General features: G+C 36.9%; 1 protein-coding gene across 2 annotated transcripts in view; it reads left to right on the top strand.

Moving 5' to 3' along the window:
* WDR72 (WD repeat domain 72) overlaps positions 1–21,410 on the top strand; it is a 224,078-nt gene extending 202,668 nt beyond the window's left edge. For both annotated transcript variants that reach the window (XM_019663897.1, XM_019663906.1), the window contains 2 exons: positions 15,590–15,694; positions 21,223–21,410. In XM_019663897.1, coding sequence (XP_019519442.1) covers positions 15,590–15,694; positions 21,223–21,278 — 161 coding nt within the window. In that variant the 3' untranslated portion in view covers positions 21,279–21,410. The remainder of the gene's footprint in view (positions 1–15,589; positions 15,695–21,222) is intronic.
* The last annotated feature ends 408 nt before the right edge of the window (positions 21,411–21,818 follow it).

The raw sequence follows: 21,818 nt of genomic DNA, 5'->3' as shown, positions 1-21,818 counted from the left end.
CTCTGGAGTCTCAGATATGATCAGTTTTCATGAATGTTCCATGTGCACTTAAAAACAAGGCATAGCTGTCTATTCTTAGCATTCAGAGTTTGATTATTAGATCTACCTTATTGGTGTAGTTGTGTATGTTTTCCATATACTTGTCAATATTTTGTCTCCATCAACTTTCTCAGATTGAGATAGGTGTGTTAAAGTTATCTATTATTAGTTTTTGTTTCTCTTTTCACTTCCTGTAGTCTCTAGCAGAACCCTTAGAAAAGGTTTATTGGAATCATAGTCTAAATTATTGCATGCTCAAATCAGCTCGCAGCCTTTATAGTTAAAGGTCAATTTTGCTGGATAGAAAATCTTAGCTGAATTTTTCTCTCCCTGAATTCTTAAAACATGTTACTGCTTCATTTTCTGGGCGTGAACTGTGGTCCTCAAAATCTTATGACAACCGGGTTTTCTTTCCCTCGTAAGTAACTTAACCTACTTCTTATTCTATTTCTATTTTGAAACTTTGTTCATATTTGTAATATTGCTATTGTCAGTAAGTTCATATTAATGAGGTTTCCTGGAGTATGTGTTTTAAAACACTAAAAACAAGGAGGGCACTAATTAATATCTAAGTGTACTTACTAAGATCTTGCCAGTCACCAAGTCCCTGATCCAGTTATTTCAGCTGCCATAAGAAATCAAACATATAGTGATCTGATCAATTTTGTGATCTGTATGTATAGGGGTAGGGAAAGCAGCAGTCAAAATATCTGGATCAAACTAGATCTGTTTTTAGCTATGGCTAGAGTTGGATATAAAACAATCTTATCTTACCACTAAAAACAAAAAAAAATATGATTTATGCTTACAAAACATAAAATTGAACTGAAATAGACAGCTTTTTCAACTTTGTACTTAATTAGGATGGATGTAAGCATGCCTTTGTTCATAGTTTAACCTGATGTTGAAGAAAAAGGCTTTATCACTATTATTTGATATAGTATTTTATGGTGCTGTGTACCCTAGAAATGAGAGAAGGGAAATACCAGTAACAAGTAAGCCACTATTTCTGTTTTAGTTTTGTACTTCATCAAATAACCATTTGATGGAAACATTACTCCAGTAATGTTTCTGGCTTTAATGGGGCTGAGCTGGATTAGACTTTCAATTTCAATACTAGCACATAACATGTGAAGGGAAACCAGTAAAAAGACTGGCAGTCAAGGATCATGCATAGCGACGGTGTAAGATCTGTGCTTAGTTTACTTGCATTATCAAAAACCAGTTTTACTTCTTTCTGTACTCAGCACGCTTGATAGGAAAAATAATTACAGATGACTTTATGCAGGATTTTATTTGGTTACCGATATCATCAAATGACTACAAAGCCACATGCCTCCTTAAACTATTACATTTTAATGAGCCACTACCATTATCTTCTAGATTTCTACAATTTTAAGTGAAGCTCAAGATTATATAACTATTTAAAATATTTCTTTTATTATTAGGTCAGAGAACTTTTAAATATTACTATATTGTTAGTATACAATGTCTTGATCTGAAGGCTGGATATCTTATTGCCATTTATACATTTCTAGGCAAAACATATATAATAATAGTAATAATGTTGGATTAATTAGGCCTTCAGCTTTCTAGCCACTAATCTAAGCACTTTTCATGTTTTAACTCATTTAATTGTAACACCAATTCTACACATCTGGTAGAATTATTACTATTAACCATTATTACTGTTATTATTTGGTAGATGTGGAAGCAGAGATACAGAAATATCAAATAACCTGACTACAATTACCCAGTTTGTGAATGAGCCTGGATTTTATTTGAATTGGCTATGTTAATAGCATATGGATAAATTTCCATAATGATAAGCTACTTGTCTTTCCATTGTGAAAGCTGTCATTTTTAGTAGAGTCCTAAAACTGAACAGTGACCTTAAATAGTATTTGTTAAAGGAAACACTTATGAGAAACCAGCCAATTATAAAATAAAAGCAATTCTTTCAACATCTAATCATACTCTATCTCTCAATTAAATCATCACTCTTAGAAGTAGAATCCCTGTATTGCCAAGCACAATCCTTGCCAAATATCCAGACACAATCATGGGCTTTAAGGATTACAAGTCACATAATAAAGGATAATGACCTAAAATTAAGCACACTGATAGAGAAAGCTGGGACTGCCATGCTCTGTATAAGTCAGCAATATACTAGATTTAATGTGAGATTAAGGAGCTGTGTAACCTGCAATTATGCTGTTTTTCATTAAGAAAAAGTGTGATGATGGTGCTCAGTAAAATTCTTCCTGCTATTTACCCCTGTTTAATTGGATTGGGCGCCCGCTTAAACATTGTTGAGTTGGAGCTTATAAGAAGATGATCCCAGGTGTTTTTCAAAGCTTAAGGCAGCAGGCGGACAACACGATCATGTCAAGCCTTATGCAGAGGCCTTAATCCTTCTTTTCCCATCAACCAGCTACTGCAGCTCAGTGTTCAACCTTCTAAGTACCAAATGTGCTTTGTCACTGTTTGGGTAGATTTGCCACTGAATTGTTACTGTTTAATGCTGTTAGCTTCACTGCCATTAAAAGATCCTCTCTATTCCCTCTGCCTTTGGATACTGACTGTGTTACCGTTAGGATTCTCAGTATTTTATGCCTTAATTTTAAAATAGTGAGTGGCTTGCCCCAGTTCTAAAATGTCAAATAGAGAATAGTGACTTGTCCATTCATCCACCCATTTATTCATCTGACAAATATCGAGCCCCTTTGTGTGTTTCCCAGGCTGTAAGACAGACACGGGAGAGCAAGCATTGAGATGGCAACCAACGAGCTCCCCGGGCACGACATCTTAGCCAGCTCTTTGGACCTCATTGCTGAAAGTAAATAAAATAATTTGGAGTTCTCTTTTACTTGTTTTTTCTAGCTACATTTGCCCAGTCCAAATATCCAGCATCTTAACCTTCGAACTATCAGCGATAGTTTTACCTAGATCAGCAATAGCACCGTATTTAAAGAGTAAAGGTTTAATGGTCCAATGAGCTTCCCCTATGGCTGCACAAGTTACTTGAATAGTGATGCACTTTCTTTTCTCTTTTCCTTTGGTGGGTGAGTACGGAAGGGAAAGGGGCGTGGCTCCCTGATTTGTCCCAATGGCAATGAGCAGCCAACAGAAAAGCAGACACAGTTAATGCTCAGCTGCTCAGACCAGCCGAGCAAGCTCCCAAGTCCCAGCTGTGCCTCTTGATGTTTTCTGATTGCACCTACTCCTCAATCTGTGAACTGTTTTCTGGACACAGATTCATCAAGCACTGCTGCTCTAAAAACGCATGCAGGCAGGCATCCTAGGATATGCCATTATAAGCTGCTGCCAGGGGATCTTCTAGGAGATAAATGGAATCTGTGTGAAGTAAATTAGTGTGAACCAGTCAATCTGAGTGTCAGCCTTGAGCCACTTCCATGGATAACTAGCTGGCTGACTGGAGGCCAGGGTCTTCTGCCATAGGTGGGTTGGAATCTCTGAGATTTTATTCCACAGAATGGGGGGAGGTTGGGCACTGTTTATTCTTGGAAGAAGGCCAATGTGATCTGTGTTTTAGATTCGTCAATCTAAAGCTTTTTTGTTTACCTCCCTACTCTGGCTGTACTGTATACCTCTAAGTTGGACAACTTCTTTCCTGGGGAAAATATGAGAGAAATGCCCTGGAAAGAACTGTTTGCTTGAGCTACCATTTTGCAGACACCAAGTGTGCTGTGCTTAGTCTGAGCCTTCTAAGATCTTTAAGGTTTTAAGGTAAAATAATTACCATCATTTAGCAAAACGAGTTCAGTCCAAATCTCCTCTCCCTATTTGTTTTTGAGGAATAAATCTGTGTGATCTTTAATTCATGACAAGTGGGAGATTCTATGCAAAGCCTGATGATCATGGTTCCCTGTAGATACTCAGTGTGGGAAATCAAATTTGGGCCATTAGAGGACTGGGGAAAGCCCCTCAACAGCAATAGAATGAGAAAACCTTTTAAAATTGCTTAACTGTTCCATGGAAAGAATTTAGAGATGAAAAAGCATAGGAACAAATAGACCTGTAAGACTTACTATTTAATATGATTCCATAGTAAGTGTAAATGGTTCTATTATGTAAAAATCATGTTTCCATAATTCAGTATTTCTCCAGAGATCATAGTCTGTTCTTACGTTAAGATCACAAGAATTCATTTTATCCAGTTAAATTATGACAAATCATCTTTATTTCTTTTTTCCTTTATTGCATTAATAAAAATTTTTATTACCTCTGTCTTTGTAGAATGAAATACCAGTGAGATGATTAAGCATAAAATAAAAATATATAAAATAGAATGAGAATAAATTTAGGCTTCATATTTGGGGAAAATTTTTAAGAGCATTCCCACCTCCACCTCCATGGAAGCATTTTGCCTTTCATAAGAAGTATAAAAAAAAAAAATCCGTCTTGGAATAAGAACTTGGGCAAAACAATAGTTGTTTAAATATTCAACAAATAAGTGTATTTTCTTTTTCTGGTCTCCTTTCCTAGACTTATGTGTCTGTAAGGTAGCTTTGCGTACTTTATGTGAAGGTACAACCATTATGGGGCCTGTGGAGACACATTTTATATATAAGATATATTTCTGTATATAGTGTGCCTATGGATGTTAGATAGCATGAATCATAGCAAAGATCAAACCAAATGCTTTAAAAATTGAGTGACCCTTTCCTTGAACTAATGAAACAAAAATGGGATGTCCTGTGAGAACAAAATTTGTTTTATGCCTGTACACTGAGCTCAGAGAAATGGAATCCCTAGGGTAAATTTAACTTTATGATTTATGAGGGGAAGGAAAAGAGAGTGAAAATCAGTGAATTTTCCCTTCTGTTGTAGGGCATAGGTATAATATTTTGCAATGTATGACTGTTATTTTATCAAGTCCTTGGAAGGAAGGAAAGTGAGTGTTGTCTAAATGATGCTTTGACCTAGATATCTCTCTCAACATGGTTCACCCAATGTCAATCGCAGTCAATACAGAGAAAGTAGACTTCTGTAGCCATTACTGTCCCATGAGCATGAGACTCATGTTTGTGGAACAAGCATACTAGCTATGAATTTCCATACTAGCTATGAATTGTTTGAGACAAGCTAAGGATGACAGACACTGATACCTTGGGTCAGGCCTATGATTCCTCTAGCCCAGTCTTCTGATTGTAGCACTACAGGTTTCACTAGAGAGAAGCAAAGTTATCCTCATGAAGTGACCCTCAAAACTTCAAGATGTGCCTAAAATATCTTTCTTCCTTATTAGTGTAGCCCAGTGAAGTAGTCAGACAGGAGAACGCAAGAATGAGAAAAGAATAACACAGGCCAAACAAAGTGATAAGAAACACAGAAGAGGGTAGAACAATTAATGTTAACTGGTGGGGGGTTGATGAAGACTTCATGGAAAAAGGTGGCATCTGAGCTGAGTGTTGACTAAGAGGGAGTGTTTTGGCAGGCAGAGAATTGGAGATAGGGGTGAAAGAGGATATATGAGCTGGGGATGTTCACAAAAGCACTGATGTGGAAAATATGGCATCTCCAGGGGACAATGAGTGGCCTCGCCCAGCTACAGTTTATGACATCAGAGTCTAAGACGGGGAGGAGGAGGTGGGGGCAGCATCCAGTGAGAAACCTCTAAATGTGAGCTGACCATATCTTGAAAGGCCTTCCGATCTGTGGCTCCAGAATCTTCCATTGCTGAATGAAGATTGGCGACTGCAGGTTTTTCTAAATACAAGCTACACGATCAGACCATGGGTTTAGGGATACGATGTGTCTCAGTTTAAAGAAATACTTTAAAATTACTTTAAAGAATTGCAGGAAGAGGTATGTCTTATCAGGCTATTCAAATAAAAGAGTGACTCTGGGAATACTGTGAGAGTGTAATCATCTTGAGGGTTTGGAGGAACTAAAAGTTAGAAAATGGCAGTCATAGGTGTATATAATTTCTTGGCAATTTGAAAAAAAAAATACATCAGTCACATTCTTCTTTGGATTTGCTTCCATACTGGAGTCTTGGTCTTCCTAATTTCTTCCTGAGATATTCTGACACTATATAAACACCCCTCCTCCTGACCTCCTCCCAGACCTTTGGTTGACCTCTTAAATTCCACTGTGTCCTGTTGGCTACAATCACTGGAGACACATGCTGGGTCCCAGGTGCAGAGGATTCCTGGGCTCGCTTGTTGGTTTCCTTGTGGTTGGTTTATGGTGTTGATCATCCCCTTCCTAAAGCGCCAGCCTTCTGTTAGCCATTTGCTTACGTTTTCACATTTGCTTATGTCCTTGAGTCATAGCAAATGATAACTCAGAGCCATGTTCTTGTTACATATACTTCAGAAATTGTTTCCTTTAAATGTTTCCCAGGGTTTGCTATCCTGAAATGTGTACACAGCATGGACTCCTACTGATTTGGATTTATAGTTGTTTCTAACAGTTAATCTCATCAGTTAACAGTTCACAGCTCAGGAACCCATAGTGTCCTCTTGAGTCCTGGAGATTTTACCATGTATTCTTCCAAAGAACTTGTAAAAATTTGAGGAGTATTTTACACTCACCTAGGACACTGTTTAATAGTGTCTTATCTAGAAATATTTGTTTGTCTCTTACCTTTTGTTTCCTATTTCTTAGTTCTCTGAATATGATAACATCTCTTTTGTATTGAACCTAGTTTTCTGAAAGTCCCCTTAGGTAATAGTTGCTGGTTTCCCCTTATCCACAAGTTTGCTTGCTCTTTAAAACTTTGCTTTCTTTAGGTAGTTTCTCTTATCCTTTACTTATAGATGCCACTGGCTTGTCTAGTATTCAAATGAGATTCTCTATTATCAAGGTCGTTTCTACATTTTGGGCAACCGGCTCTTAGAGATATTAATACAAATACGAGTACTGACTGAGTGTTATGCAGTGACACAGCTTGAGTATTTGAGAAGGCATCTTTCGATTATTTATCTCCCAGAAAAATTAATATTTTGAAAAGAGTGGATACATTTTATATGCATCACCATAAGAAGCAATCAATGCCAACAGACCCCTATGCTTTCTGTGTCTAGCGTGAGTGCGTGTGTGCAGCGTGGATGTGAGAGTGATGCTTGCTGCTGATTCCATTATAAGACAGTGGTAAAGCACATTATCAGCACCCAAGCATGTCTTCCATTCAATTTCAGTAAGCTTTCAAGTATACTAACATACCATTTTGAAGTCATTCAAATAAAAATAAATGATATTCAGAGTAAGCAAGCCTAGCGATAGAAAATATGGTAACTTAGAGCTTTTCTTCCTTGCATCCTTCTTAATGTTGACAAAGAACTACAAAACGAAGGCACAGTCTAGATAATGTGATTTCCTTATTTTCCATTTCCTATCTAGGAGATAAAAGAGCTGACACTTGACTAACCATCTGAGACAAAGGTTTTCCCCTGAGCTAGAGACGGCTATCAGCTGGGAATTTGAGCCTGCCTGCCAACCACTGTCCCCATGCTGATGCTGATGGTGTCATCTTAGGCTTGGCCTATGGAAGGGTCACTGCTCTTACGAAATCCAATGGTAGTGCAATACAACAGTTTCTTCTCCCACTAGTTCAAAAGGAAAACATTTCTGCTATTTGTTCTTACGGATAACCGTAGGCTTTGCCATGGTTTACATTGCCCTGTGCTGTGAATCCTTATCTTAAGGTCATATATAAATCATGTTTATCTCTAATCTCAAATGCTAGCTTGATGCTCTTTTGATTGAAGGGCCTCTTTGGTTTTCCTGACCTTCTAAATTTTCAAATGCAACCTGGGAAGTTTACTATCAATTGCTCTTAGGATTCTCCCTGTACTGACTGTTCTTCAATTCATCAATAAGTAGGGATCTATTTGTTTTCTTCTTGGGAATCTGTTCCTCCTTTCAACTTCTTGAACTTCTGAACAGTAAAATGAATGCATTTCTGTATTTACCAGAGGATTTGTTCCTTATGAGAAAAGTCAAATGACTTTTGCAGAAAACCTAAACTGCGTGAGGAATGTGAAACTTAATTTCTATTAAAACTCATCTATCATCTAGTGAGGAAGGGGTCCTTTCAGATAAGAGTCCTTTTGTCTTGAATAATTATCTCTATGGTTTAACATAGAAAGCTGGGATTCAGCTTGCTGATTTGACCACTTTATTTTGTACATCTAGAAATTGTCTACCAAATTATAGATGAACATAAAAACGATAATAAATGATGTTTTCCTAAGTTATTGCCACTGTGAATTTACTCAGTATTGTTCAGGGACTAAATTCATGGAAATTATTTTGATTTTATGATAAAAAGAAAAAATCAGGTGCCTGTTCATCTACTCACCACCTGTCTCCCTGGAACACTGATTGCCAAGGAAATGGCGCTCTAAAAGAGCTCATAAAGAAATCCAAGCCAACCTCTCATTGGTGACTCTGAGAATTACCCTTTTTATTGGGGGGGGGGGTGAGGAAATGCAGCAGAAAGGGGAGAAAGGGTTACATCATTCCCTGTTATTCTCCTTTCCTACTTCCCAGCTTACACTGTCATACTCTCTCCATCCCACATCCAAGATGTCTGTTTCAATCTGCGAGTTTAGATAATTTGATTAGAGTTGGTTTTCATTCCAGGTTGACTAAGACAAATGACTTCACTGGCCCCATCCTTACATATAAAAGAAAAAGAAAGAGCTGGGATTCTACAGATTCTCCTTTTAAGAGATTTGACTTAAAACATAGTTCCACAGGAACACCACAGCTCTCTATAACCCTGTCCATTCATTCGATAAACAATAACTGGGAACTTCTCAGTGCCTGGGACCCTGAAGCCAAGATGGAGCCAGTCCTCAGAAGCATCCAGTGCACACGCAGCCTAAGCTAACCCAGACCATCGAAATTCCAGGCCAGGGCCTGTCCACTGCAATTGTGCTTCTTGCAATTATTACCTATTAATTTAGTTTAAAATGATTTATCTTGTACTGAAGTTCATATTCGCCAAACTCACTGATGAAGACAGGGTTTGTTCAAAGAAATTAAGAGCATAAATATGATTCTAAGAAGGGTAATGTATAACATAAAACATTTGGTTTTAAAGTTTTTTTTGCACCCCTGGTAAACATCTAATGAATGGTTTTCTATGCCGCGGATTCACCTTGTTTGCTCTCAGGAGTGTCATCCTGTAGGCTCTGTCGTCTCTTGGTGATCTTTCCACAGGGCTGCCTCAACCTGACATGGCAGCTACCCGAGTCTCTCTCTAAAGCTGCCCTGATTTCCTCCTCTGGCCCTCAGTCAGATAAGACATCACCACTGGTCAGACAATAACAGTCTTACTTAATTCACAAAGGGCCCCAGAAGGCCTCATTATTTGTAAGGCTAATGTAGTTGCCACAATGCTCTTAGTGTCCTGTTCCGTGATACATTGAGTAGGTGGTTGGTGTTGGATTCTGAGCTGGCAGAATATTGGAGTCTCAGAGCTAGATGTCAAGAAGGTTATCCAGTCCAGCTGTCTTATTTTATTAATAAAAGTACCTGAGTCCAGGCAGGTGAAATGACATGGTCAAGGTCACACTATTAGGAGCAGAGGTGGAATTTAAGAACAGATCTTCTGAGTCTTATTATTTGAGCTTTTCCCAGTACAACATTATTTCTCCCCCGGGAACTCAGAAGTTCATCTCTAGAATGAAATTTTTGACATTCATTTTTGTTTAAATTATTTTCCATTGAGAAATAATGCAGATAGGGTCTTCCCCATTATGTAGACTGCCTATTGGCATTAATAATAGATTTTGGGGGGTTTTGGATATGTCTGAGCTGTAAACCCTAGGCCTGACCTTAAGATTTCTCCCTTAAACTACAAGTGAAATTAATCATTGCTGTTTTAATTCTTAGGAATCCTTATTAGCAGTTTCACTCAGTCATTTTCTAAGTACTTTGAGTACAACCTGCCTTGTACCTCGCCATTAGGCCAGAAATGTAGTTGCTTGTTTATCGGCCTTACCAAAGCAGCCCATTGCTCAAACATCTTGGATAACAGAGGAATTTCTGTATCTGAGAGGAACAAAGCAGTGTTCTAAAAGCTTCAGTAAACAATACCTCTTTCTCATTCACATTTATCTTGCCCCAAATTAGTTGGGTGATCTCTCCATACATCTCACTTGTAGGAGTTAGCTATAAACAGATTTTTTTTTCTTACACTAGACAGTCAATCATTTCACCCTGTGAGATATATATATTCTAAAATATTTAAATAAAATAACTTCAATTCTATATATCAAGTAAGGATACCAAAAGAATAGTTACTCTTCACAGCATTTTGGAAAATTCTTTTCTTTACCAGTTCAAAAATATGTCATCCTTAAAGCAATTCATACTAGAAAATGCCATCCAGAAAATAATATTCCATGTCAAATTACAACTGAAGAAAGATAACAAAAACATTTAAGTTTAATGTTAGCCCATCTTGCTGAACTTGTCTATAAAACTATTATTACTTAGTTAAGAAACATGAGGTAGTTTATTTAATTCTAGGCATTACTATATGACTTTTTTTTCTAGTTTCCAGTCCATGCTGAAGACAAAGTAAGCCTCAAGTCCGATGCAGGATGTAGCTATTGCTATTCAAATAGATTCAAGAGGTCCTATCACTTGATTTTCTCCGAATAGATATTCTTAAAGTAGGGATAATATGTACATAGCTCTTAGCTAGATGTGTTTTCCTGATAAGACATCTGTCCAGAAAGAATCACTCTGTAAACTGAACTTGGGGTCTGTTCAAAGGACATCCTCTTTGTTTACAAATTTGGTGTTATCATTTAAATTCTTTTCACTGATTACACCTCCCTCTGATTTAAAATATATTGACTTAAAATATACTGCAGTCTTTTGTGATTTGTATTGCATTAGTATTTACTTCTACTTGAATTTAATGTAGTTTTGTGTTTTGTTTTCTGGTAAGCCTCTAGAAAGACATTTTTAGTTAACTTCACACTGACTCCTTCAGATTGGGAGGAGACCTAAATATCAACCAAGGAAGTAACCCTCATAGCCAGTAGATTTGAACTCAGGCCACTATTCATTCCACAAATCTGAGTGGTCTTTTAGTCTTTCCTGACTTCTGCCAGCTGTACATTATTTTTATGCCCTTGAATAAGATTTTGGTCTGAGTTTTATCTGCCACTAAGGCGGTTTAGTCTGTTCAGATGACCAACATTTCAAACTATTATATCTTTTTATTCATGGTTTTCCTATGAATAACTCCAGTACTTCCAAAAACTTTGTACATATTGTATGATGGGTGGGATCTATTTTTAAATCACTTATAAGTACTTGTATTGAAAATATTATGTGGACTGCAGATTTTATTCACACTGTAAATGATATGGATTTTTAACAAAGGCCTTCTCTCTATATACTACTTTCTGGCCTAGCCTGGAAGGACCAGCTGTTATTTGTGGAAGAAGATGGAGATTTTTGTCACTGGTCATTCTCTTGTTAATGGTGAGGGGATATTTCTTTGAGTTATTTGCTGCCTAGGCCTAGCCACCTTTAACAATTAATACTACCTTTCTGCAAATGATTTGAAAAGGAAGGAGGGAATTTTTAGAGGTTAACCAAAACCAAAATACAGTCTAGAGAGACATGGAGGAACATAACCACTGATGACCCTGTCATCACGTTTTTCTTACAGGAAATCCTTCTGCAGAGTCTTTGTCATATAATATTATGGGTTTTCTTGTTAGGTGTTCTTAAATGTGGTTTAAAAACTACTGATTTCATATTTGTCTACAGTGGAACCATTCATTTCTTTAGGATCTAGAAGAATTAGGCTCATTAAACACACCATAGTCGAATACATCCATACAAAGTACATGGACTTCTCCCTCTATCTAGCTACCAAAGATATTACAAAGATATTTGAAACACTGGCCTTTCAGTTGTTGATATTTTGAGGTGTGTGATGAGTAGATGGAAGAGCCTTACATCTTTCAGTGGTAGAACTGTCAAGAAGAGTTTATCTTTTTTGTCCCTCCCCCCCTTCCCCCCAAATGCAGACTATTTCAGAATCCATTACAGAGAAAATAAACAGTTGATTTTAAGTTAAGGATGAGCCTAGCAACCTTTTGCACTATATTGACGTCAAAAGTATCTCTTTGCCAAGCTCTAAAATGCATCTTCAAAAACTACTGAAAATATCCAAGAACTTTAGTGATGAGCTACAAATGGACTTTGGTATTGATAAATAAAAGTCAATATGTATAGTGAAAGGACAACTTACTGTGATAAATGGGCCCACCATCAGTAAAGATCAAATTATTGACTATCTAGGGCTAGGAAAAAACCTGTCTATAACTAACTTCTACAGGTGAGAAGAATTAGCCACAGCAGCAATTCAGGAAAAGCTCAAAGAGACATGCAAGGAGAATACATTAAAAATACATACAAAAGTAGGCAGCAACATCCTGTTAAAAAATACATTTGTGGCACTAGGTTAATGTATTTCTTTGGCTGGGCCCATGTTCACACCTTTTTCTTTTGCCTTGAATGAGCTCCCTTTGGGCTACCCATTTTCCCTCTCAAGATCTAATTCAAATTTCTCTTCCCACTATCCTATTGCATGGGGAATTATCTCTGTATTTCTAAAAACATGCCATTCTTGGAATATTCTCTCTAATGCTCCTACTGATTACTTTTCATTATACTTCAACTAGATCACAAGTTGTATGAGGGCACATTAAAAGTGCCTTCATTTTTTTTTTACTCTTCACATGGTCTAGCACAGAGCTCTCCCCATAATAAGCACTAGATCAATATTTGTTGATTTTATCGTTTGTGAAATGATTCATTAGAGGAGCCCTGGTCACACATCATGTCAGAGTTTAATGATGAAACATCACAGGAAACACCCAAAAGAACAATTGCAAAGATTAGCCTATCAAAAAAAAAAAAGTGGAATGGCAGTAATTAACCTCTCCAATGTCTGTTGTTCCCAAGTGACAGAATATAGGTATTTCTTTTACAGGATAGGTAATTGGATACTCTATAAACTACCCAGCAAAAATGGCAAATCTTGTACCATCTCAAATTTGGAAGCTAAATTTTAACTAAGCAAAATATCTGAAGAATAGTCCTCTCTACTCTCCTACCCTGACGCAAACCGCACCCTCCAACATTAGAGGTGGAGATAAAATTAGCTGCCAGACACCCACTCCTTCCTATGAGTTTAATGAAGATCATGCAGCTAAAACTATATCTAACTTGCTGACTTTCTTGAGAGGTTTGGGATGTCAGTTCATACTGGGAACCACTTTACTGCCACTAAAAATGGCTGCAGGCATTCACATTGTTGTTCTAATGCCATGTTCTCGTCCCCTTTGAAGCCCTTGTGTCTACAACAGAATCTTGTTGGAGGAATGAATAAATGAATGGGTGAAAGTTTTAAATTATGAAAGAACAATGTATGGAATGGCAAGTACAATGCATTTGCCCAAATAAACACAGGTGCTACCTCATTGGCTCTTAAGCTGGATGATTAATTCTCTATTATAAATACCAATGTAAATATTTCAGAAAATTAACAATGTAGGGATTACAAAAAATCATTAACACAAGCCAAGAAATCTTGACCAATGTAATAGTATTTCACAACTTTGATGCATTTAATTATTCCACTGAAACGTTTCACAAAAATCTACTGATTCAAGTATCTCTAAACTTAGGAAAAGTAAAGGCAGCTACACCAATAACTACTTAGGCCATATGTGTCATGCCTTTTCTTTCAAGTCACAGACTATCCCATACCACCATTTTGCAAAAAAGCGCCCTTTGTCTCAAGTGTGCCTAAATAAGAGACTGAATGGATCTATTATAGTTGAAGACAGTTCAAAGCACATATCCTCTTGGATCAGGACATCTAGCCTGGTACCTCTGCTTCATTCATTCATTCATTCATTCATTCCACAACTCCTTCAAGAATACCTTCTATGGCTCAGGGCATACAGAGGTGAATAAAATAGACATGGTACCTACTTTCATATATTTATCAGAAATTTCAAATACACCAAATGAAAAATTGGGTGTATTTATTTACAGTCAGAATTTCAAATTTTTTCTCTCATATTTTGTTCCAAAACAAAAGGTTTTAAAGATGCAGTGAATTCAAACTCTATGCTCACACTTCCACAGAGCAGAGTCTGAGAGCATCCGTGAAACTGTTTGAAGAGAATATTTGGACCAGAATTATGTTCCTAGTCTCCTTTCCAGCGTGTATATGTGCGCGTCAGGTTATGACCATCAGTGCTATGTGCACCCCATGAAAACCAGACAAGGTGTCCGGGAGGTGTGAGCTCTCCTAACGCTGGTTTGGACCTCAGGCCGCACTCCTTGTGTCACTTATTGAATGTGTGAAGTAACACAGTCCCCAGTGTCTGCATTTGCTCTCTCATCGCCTAACAGAGGTTTAGGAACAACGGCCCAGTCCACTTCCCTGTGCCAACACACATATCATTTCATGTATGACTTATAAATATATATTTTATTTATTGCATTTACAGCTTATAAATAATATGCGTGTTATCAAGACCTGAGGAGACAGTGGTGGTGTTTACCACAGCAATCTGTGATAGATAAAATTCCAGGGTAGTTAATGATACACATATTTATATTGTTTGGCTTTAGACAAGTGTCACATAATTTATATTATTGCAGGCTTGCTTTGTTTTGTTATTCACTGAGTTGTATCATGAAAACAATGTCCACTTTTCCTGACAAATAATTCCTTAAACAAATGTAATATGGAAATATGTTACTTATGATGATAACGTAGACCAAGTATTACAACTTGGGGAAAAATGTGGAAAGTTGAGTCTATGTTTCTCTAAGGGAGTGGTTGTAACGAGTTTATAGGAGATTTTAGATTCCCGTGCTAGCTTCTGTTTCTGTTCATAATTCCTACTTAGAAAATAATATCTCATGACAAGTTGTCTGGGGCCCTACCATTGAAAACACCAGCCCTCATTATTATCATTTGCAATGTATTCATTCTATATATTAGAATTTATTTTTATAGGGCCTTTTTATTGGCATTTGGGGCCATAGTTTATAATTTGATGAGAGAGAACCAAAACGCATAAAAAGTGTTCATCAGCTATGATTTGTCTGACAAAAGGAACGATTGCACCAGCGTAGTGCTGGTCTTTCTAATTGACTAGTCTGATGTTCTCTCTGTGTCCTGTTGCTGTTAATTGACTATATTGTTTTAGATTTATGCATTAAAAATACGATTTCTGCTTCGAAGTGATCACTTTGTTACTTTGTAGCTTTTAAGCTGATGCCATGAACTTATTTTTCTTCTAAGATAAAGTCTCATCTATAGATTTTTCAACTAATTACATGTCTGCCAATACATACTTAGAGGATACATTTTATTTCAATTTATTGTTTGTGTTTACATTGAGTGTCCCTGGAAATAGCTGTGGAACTGAAAGAAAATGTTTTAATGGTATTTATTACTACTTTTTCATCATTCTCTTCTTCTATCTCTCTCTTTCTCTCTCTCTCTTTTTAATAGCCTCAGCCAGTCTGGTCAAGCATGACAGCAACTCAAACTCGGCAAACTTCCAAGACAACGAGGACATGCCTGACAGATGTGTCGTGGAAGAGTCTGAGAGTCCAGGTGAAAGCCATTTAAAAATAGTCAAGTATAAAATGATAAATTTGACACAGCTTTGGGGTCCTTGGAAGGGGGTGGAGGGAGAGGACATTGTAATGTTCTTTTCTCTTAGCAGCTGCACTGTCAAATTAATGGTCACCTCCAGGGGTCACAGTGTGGAGCTGTTATCTTTTCCTCTTTCATCAAGAATTCAGTTGGAGGAAGTACAAAGGCTTTATGACTGAAAAGGGAAGCTGACACTATTAGTTCATTATCATCAATTTTAGGCTAAACTGGTTAATAGAGGCAGAGATTGGAAACTGGAGCAATATTTTAAATATTTCAATTAATGGGAGCAAGCAGAAGTGGAGAGCTGGAGAGAAGAGACACAAATTGTCATCATTACAATCTAAATACCTTTCTAAATATAAATAGGACTCTAACTGGGATGAGAGGATTTTATCATAACAGTAATGGACTAATAGATGTTGTCAACTGTTTAGAAAAAAATGAAAGAAAGGAAAATAATAACCTTTCCTCACGCAATAGAATTGACCCACCATTCAAGTTACTGATGTTTGCATTTTCTTTGTAGAAAGAATAGACAGGAATATACTGGAAGTATATGGCCAGGAACACTTAAGCATGGATTTTTGTTTCTGTTTTTGTTGTGTTTTGAAGTATGCCTGGTTTTAACAACTGATTAATTGCAAGGAAAAAAATCTTGTGAAAGTTGAATGACATTCCGGGATCACTATAAAGCCAGAAGGTGCTAAAAGTTACCTTATTATCCTGAATGAAAGAGTTAACTGTCTCCCCCACTGAACGTTTTTCTTTCTTATTTTCACTGGCTGCTGTGTACCCTCTACCCTCTTGCATCGTTGTGTGCTGATCCATGTATCAGATTTTTGATTCATCCTCTCTGTGGCCTGTCAGCTTAGTTAAGAGATTTCCAAATCTTGTAGCCTTCGCTGACAGGGGGCAGCTGCAAACAGTCCCCTGATCCTTCCCCCGAGGAGAGCTACTGAGATTTAATTTTCAGTGAAAGGTGCAGCCTGCAATCTATGTCAGGTCCCCTAAGTCATCTCGGAACCCCAATAGGCCCAGTGGCGATGGCATTGCATTTCAGTCCCCTCCACTACACCAAGATTCCTCAAAAGATGGACTGCTGCTGTGTGTCTGCTCTCAACCACACTTCTGCTTTCCCGTGGAACTGAGAAATGGCATCTTTAGCAATGACAGAAATTTTTAATCAGCACATTAACCCCACCCCTGCCATACTGTCTAAAAGATAAATGTAGATCAGCCCCACTGTAAAAGGGACAGGGTCGCAGTACATTTTAAAAAAATTATTTTAAAATTACTTTTCATTTTGACTCAAATTGCCTAATTTTGACTAGGTTTTTAAAACTGTCTTAAACAGTTTTCTATCAACCATTTCATCAGGCTGTTAAATCCTTGAGTCAAGCTTTTATCTAAGTGTTTCTTGTTTTGGTGAGAATAGATCAGCTTTATACTATTTCAAAACGAGAATAAATTTCCGTCATCCCTCAATATGAGTGGAATTGTAGAGAGATTCAAATATAACACAGTCTACCTAATTGATATAAACAAAAGGGTATATCAAAACAGGAAGATGAATTTGAAAATATAGGTGCTGATAAAGAATCCTAACTTAAAAAAGTGAGTATGATTCTATGCATCGGACATCATTAAACTGATAATAAAGAATGAATTACTCTGGCTTTTTCCTCTGTCCATTCCTGCATTTTAAGACATCTTGCCTTATAGGGCCTAGAAACCTCTGGAGAGTTCACTGCTGGTCTCACTGCCTTCCACTGAGAATTTGTGGCTTGGTTGTCATGGAGACATCGTATTTCTCCAAGAATTGCTCATATTGATCCGTGGCCAGGCGTAAATGGCCAAGTGAGTGTGAGGAAGAAAGGGGGCTGGGCAGTCCTATAAAATGACCAGGGCTTGTGGGTTGGAAATAAGCTCATAGCAAACACTTAGGTAAAAAGAAAGAAGCAGTTTTATTTTGTTTCAGGGTTTCTTTCTGCACTTTGGGCCATTGTCTTCTTTCACTATGAACTGAAAGAAACTTGTTAGTCACTTGTCATGTCAGATCTTTGGTGCTTGTCCTGACACAGCTGTCAGCCTTCCAGCTCTGTGCAGTTCAGGGACACACAACAAAGAGGCAATGACATGAATTATTTATTGCTTCTTGTGTGGATAAAATTCTGTGATAAGAAATTAAGACACTTCTGACAGAGGCGCTTGTTTAGGAAGAAAGATTTTTGATGAGAGAGTGCATTTTTTGAAGTGTGAGCATCTGAGAGGCAAAATTCTTAAAACTGAACCTGAAGGGAGATATGTGAAATTGGTGGCACAGAGGGACTTTCCTGAACTGTTAAAATATGACTATCTACTATTCAATGTCCAAAAATTAACTTAAATATATCAAGTCATTCAAATGTAGGGGCTCCAAAACTACAAACATGACTTAGGGAGTTTAGTTACCTCCAGTTACCATGTAAGAGTGGTGTTTCTCTGGAAAGTGAGTATGTTTAACTACCTTTGTTAGAAGAAAAAACAAAATTTGGGGTTTTTAAGTGATAAACTTTGGGAAGATGTCTTCAAACCAATAGAGGTACCTCAGTAGCTAACTTACGATTGCATTAATGTATTCGTTATTTCTTGTATAGAAGGGAGTGCGTTTAAATCATGAATGCATCATTCTCACCATTTTCACCTGGAATATTATCATTCATTTAAAATTCCTTTTAACATTTTCATGTACGTGCAAAATCCCCCATTTACAAAGTTGAATGTGGTCAGTCTTCTAGCTTTAATGGATATTGACCTTAACATGGTTTTATCTATGCAATTCTAAATGACTAATATATTTATTACATCGTTTTTAATGAATAGACCCGTTGTTCAAACAGCAATATAGAAAATGAAAACAAAAAATCATTTTCCCATTCGAACACAGTTGGAGACTATTGTCTTACATATTGCTGTTTTCAAATAGCCTTTTCTTTGTAAATCCTCTAAACGTCATTTTACTTTAGCTCTTAGAGCTTCATCTACCTGATTCCAACTTATTTGCATATGTTGAGAGCAAGGGGGAATTGAAGCACAGAAAAACTAAAATCGCTTTTTTAAATGAAGTGTTTCTTTTTAAACACTGATATAACATTTTGAAATGTTATTGATAAAATCAAATTTTAGAAATGATATAAAACAGTGAGATTGACTTCACAAAGTGATTATAGTTGAATACAATGGGTTTTGAACTCGGTCTATGGAGCGCTTAGTTTTCCATTGACATTGCTGCTCTCTAGCCCAGAGCTGACGGGCTGACCCATTTGTAAATGGGCTGGAGTGTGCATATAGGTCACGATTTAGAGGCCTGGTGCAGTGATTGTTCCCCTGGTCTCTAGAGCACTCGACCTTATTCATCGTGCCATTGTGATCTCTTTATTGGCTCAAGTTGTATATACCCAGGTGAGTGCCTGCAGTAGTCCATTAAGGTTGGCGAAGCAACTTCAGACCAGAGCATCCGGCTTACTCTGACCCTGCTGGTGAACCTGGAGTTCTTATCTGATAGGTCAAGGTCTCCCTTAGCTGTGTCTTGTCTTTGGAATAATTCATTAGCAAAGCGTTTTGCCTCACAGGTGAATCCCAGATTGAAGTTTCTGGCTTAGACTCTCTGAAGTCTACTTGCTTCTTCACTGACATTTATACATTTCTGAAACCTGTGGGAATAACTTTGATGTCCTAGTAATAGAATCATGGAGACAACATTGTGAACTTGCAGCTCCCGTTTTTGAGATTGTAGGGCCATTAGGCTTTCTTTCTTTGTCTCTTTAAGGCCTGGGTCACTTCTGAATCTGAAAGATGCTATCACAAAAATAGTTCAGCTTAGTCTTTTGCTGGCTAACTTCTTATTAACTATTTCATGCAGTGATTAAAGCTCCATTCATTCTCCAGGATATAATAAAACGTGTTTCTTGCCCCTCATCTTTGCACTCATGATGATAAAAAATTGAGTGTGACATTCACAATTTTTACCCACATATTAATGAGAGACCTTGAGCTTTTATCACCTTATTGGCTTGGAAAATTAAGAATTTTACTTCCTAGTGCACTAGGGCCAGCACACTTAAATATAGCTTCAGCTGAAAATAGTACCGACAAGAGAGAGCTTGAAAGTACAAAAAAATGGCATTCAGGTAAGCATTTTCACGTCATTCTGAAGTCGTTTATAATCAGTATGCATTCTGCCCTTAATAGAACAGTTTAGTGGTTTTCATATAGCACCTTATGTGTGTAGATCTATATACATCATTGTCAATCAATATTGCATTTGCATGAATCTGATGAGCAAAACTAGATTTCTCACAGTTTCCAGGGGGATACTACATTGTGAAAAGCCACAGTGGTTTGTTTGTTTTTTTTATTTATTTTTTTTATTATTGTGGCTCATGAATCACCAGCAAAAATCAGGTAACAGAAAGTAGGACAGATTCAGGATGGGAGTGTTGGAGATGGCTGATGATGATGCATGAACCAGAAAAAATGTGGACTGTGTGAGCCGCCCATCAATCACAGCCATCGGGAACACACTTCTTATGGGTAGTGCTAAAAAATGCTCTAGAAGTAAGGACAATTTCCGTGGTAAAAACATATAAGCTCTTACTTCTAGTTGTGTAACTCTATCAGTGTTTTTAAAAATTTACTCAGAGGGGAAAAAATTGAAGCATCAACCTCATAACTTTTAAAATATGTAAAGTTCTAGGCGAATAATAGATTATTATATGTATTGTATATATTATACGATATTGAATATTGGTTTAACTAAATCAAATAATCAGCTTTTTGAGTCTTTGTCAGCGAGAGTGGGAGTTATAATGCATGGTCACATCATTAATATAAATGTGTATAGAAGTAATTAAGTAAGGCACAATGCTCTAACTAGTTTGATAGTCGAATTAATTTAAAGCAAGTGATATATTTTAGCCTACAATAACAATCATCCAAATAGTCTGAGAAATAAATGCTTTTTTTGATTCTCTAACTCAAACCATATTTCAACTAACATTTAAACATTTGACTCTAAAGTTGCAGCTGTAGGTTCTCTAAAAATAATTCAGCTCCTTGAAATTTATAACAATTTACTAATTTCAAACCCAGTTCATCTTGTTAAAAACTCTCATCTTTCTTGGCAAGGAAAAATAACCCATATTAATAATGTGTGCAATTAAAATATATTTACCTGGACCTGATTTAAAAGACAGTATTTTTATTAACATTTTATTTCATGATAGAAAAGAAATGTAGAAATTAACAGGTAACTCACTCCTTTCTTTCTTCCTTCTTTCCTTCCTTCCTCCCTCCCTCTTTTCCTTCATCCCTTCCTTACTTCCTTCTTGCCTTTCATCCTTTCCTCTCTTCCTCCTTTCCTCTCTCCCTTCCTTCCTCCTTCCCTTCTTTCTTGCTTCTCTTTATTTCACCATATAACCCAAGACAATCTGTTTTCTTTCTAGGTGAGCCAGGACATCATTCATGGATAGCAAAGATGTGCTTCTGCAAGCTGTGCTAAACTAAATCTCATCTCTAGGAATTGGATTGGACAAATGAAGAAACCCAAAACATGTCATTTGTTTACCATTGTATATGAGGTATACTGCTATTGATCAAGAAATTAGGTTGCAGTAGAATTTCCTAACACTTTAGCCAGAGCAAATAAAAGTGTAATTACTGATTGAAAATATTAACTTTCCTAATTTTAGAAAATCATTGTCTAAATCATCCTATATTACTGTTCCTTACTTTTCTTTTAATATTTGCAACAAGGAATGCCAGCCCATAGACACGAATTTAACACCATTTTAGATTTTGTCCATCTTTTCAGTTCCTGAATTATATACTATGCAATATGAAAACCACATTGCTTTTAAACAATATAACACACAATGCTTTTAATTTTAATGTTGTTTCAATGTATTTAATCTAAAATTTTACCAAATTTGTTTCATTTGTTAGGTTAGGACATTTTGTTTCAGTAGATGCTTTACTTCAGATCAATCACCCTGCAGTAAATCTCATCCCTAAGGATAAAATGTTGTCAACAAATAGCCAG

Source organism: Hipposideros armiger, unplaced genomic scaffold (genome assembly GCF_001890085.2).
Source record: "Hipposideros armiger isolate ML-2016 unplaced genomic scaffold, ASM189008v1 scaffold_12, whole genome shotgun sequence".
Taxonomy (NCBI): domain Eukaryota; kingdom Metazoa; phylum Chordata; class Mammalia; order Chiroptera; family Hipposideridae; genus Hipposideros; species Hipposideros armiger.
Note: the sequence above shows the minus strand (reverse complement) of the source record. Positions and strands in the feature narration are given on the sequence as shown.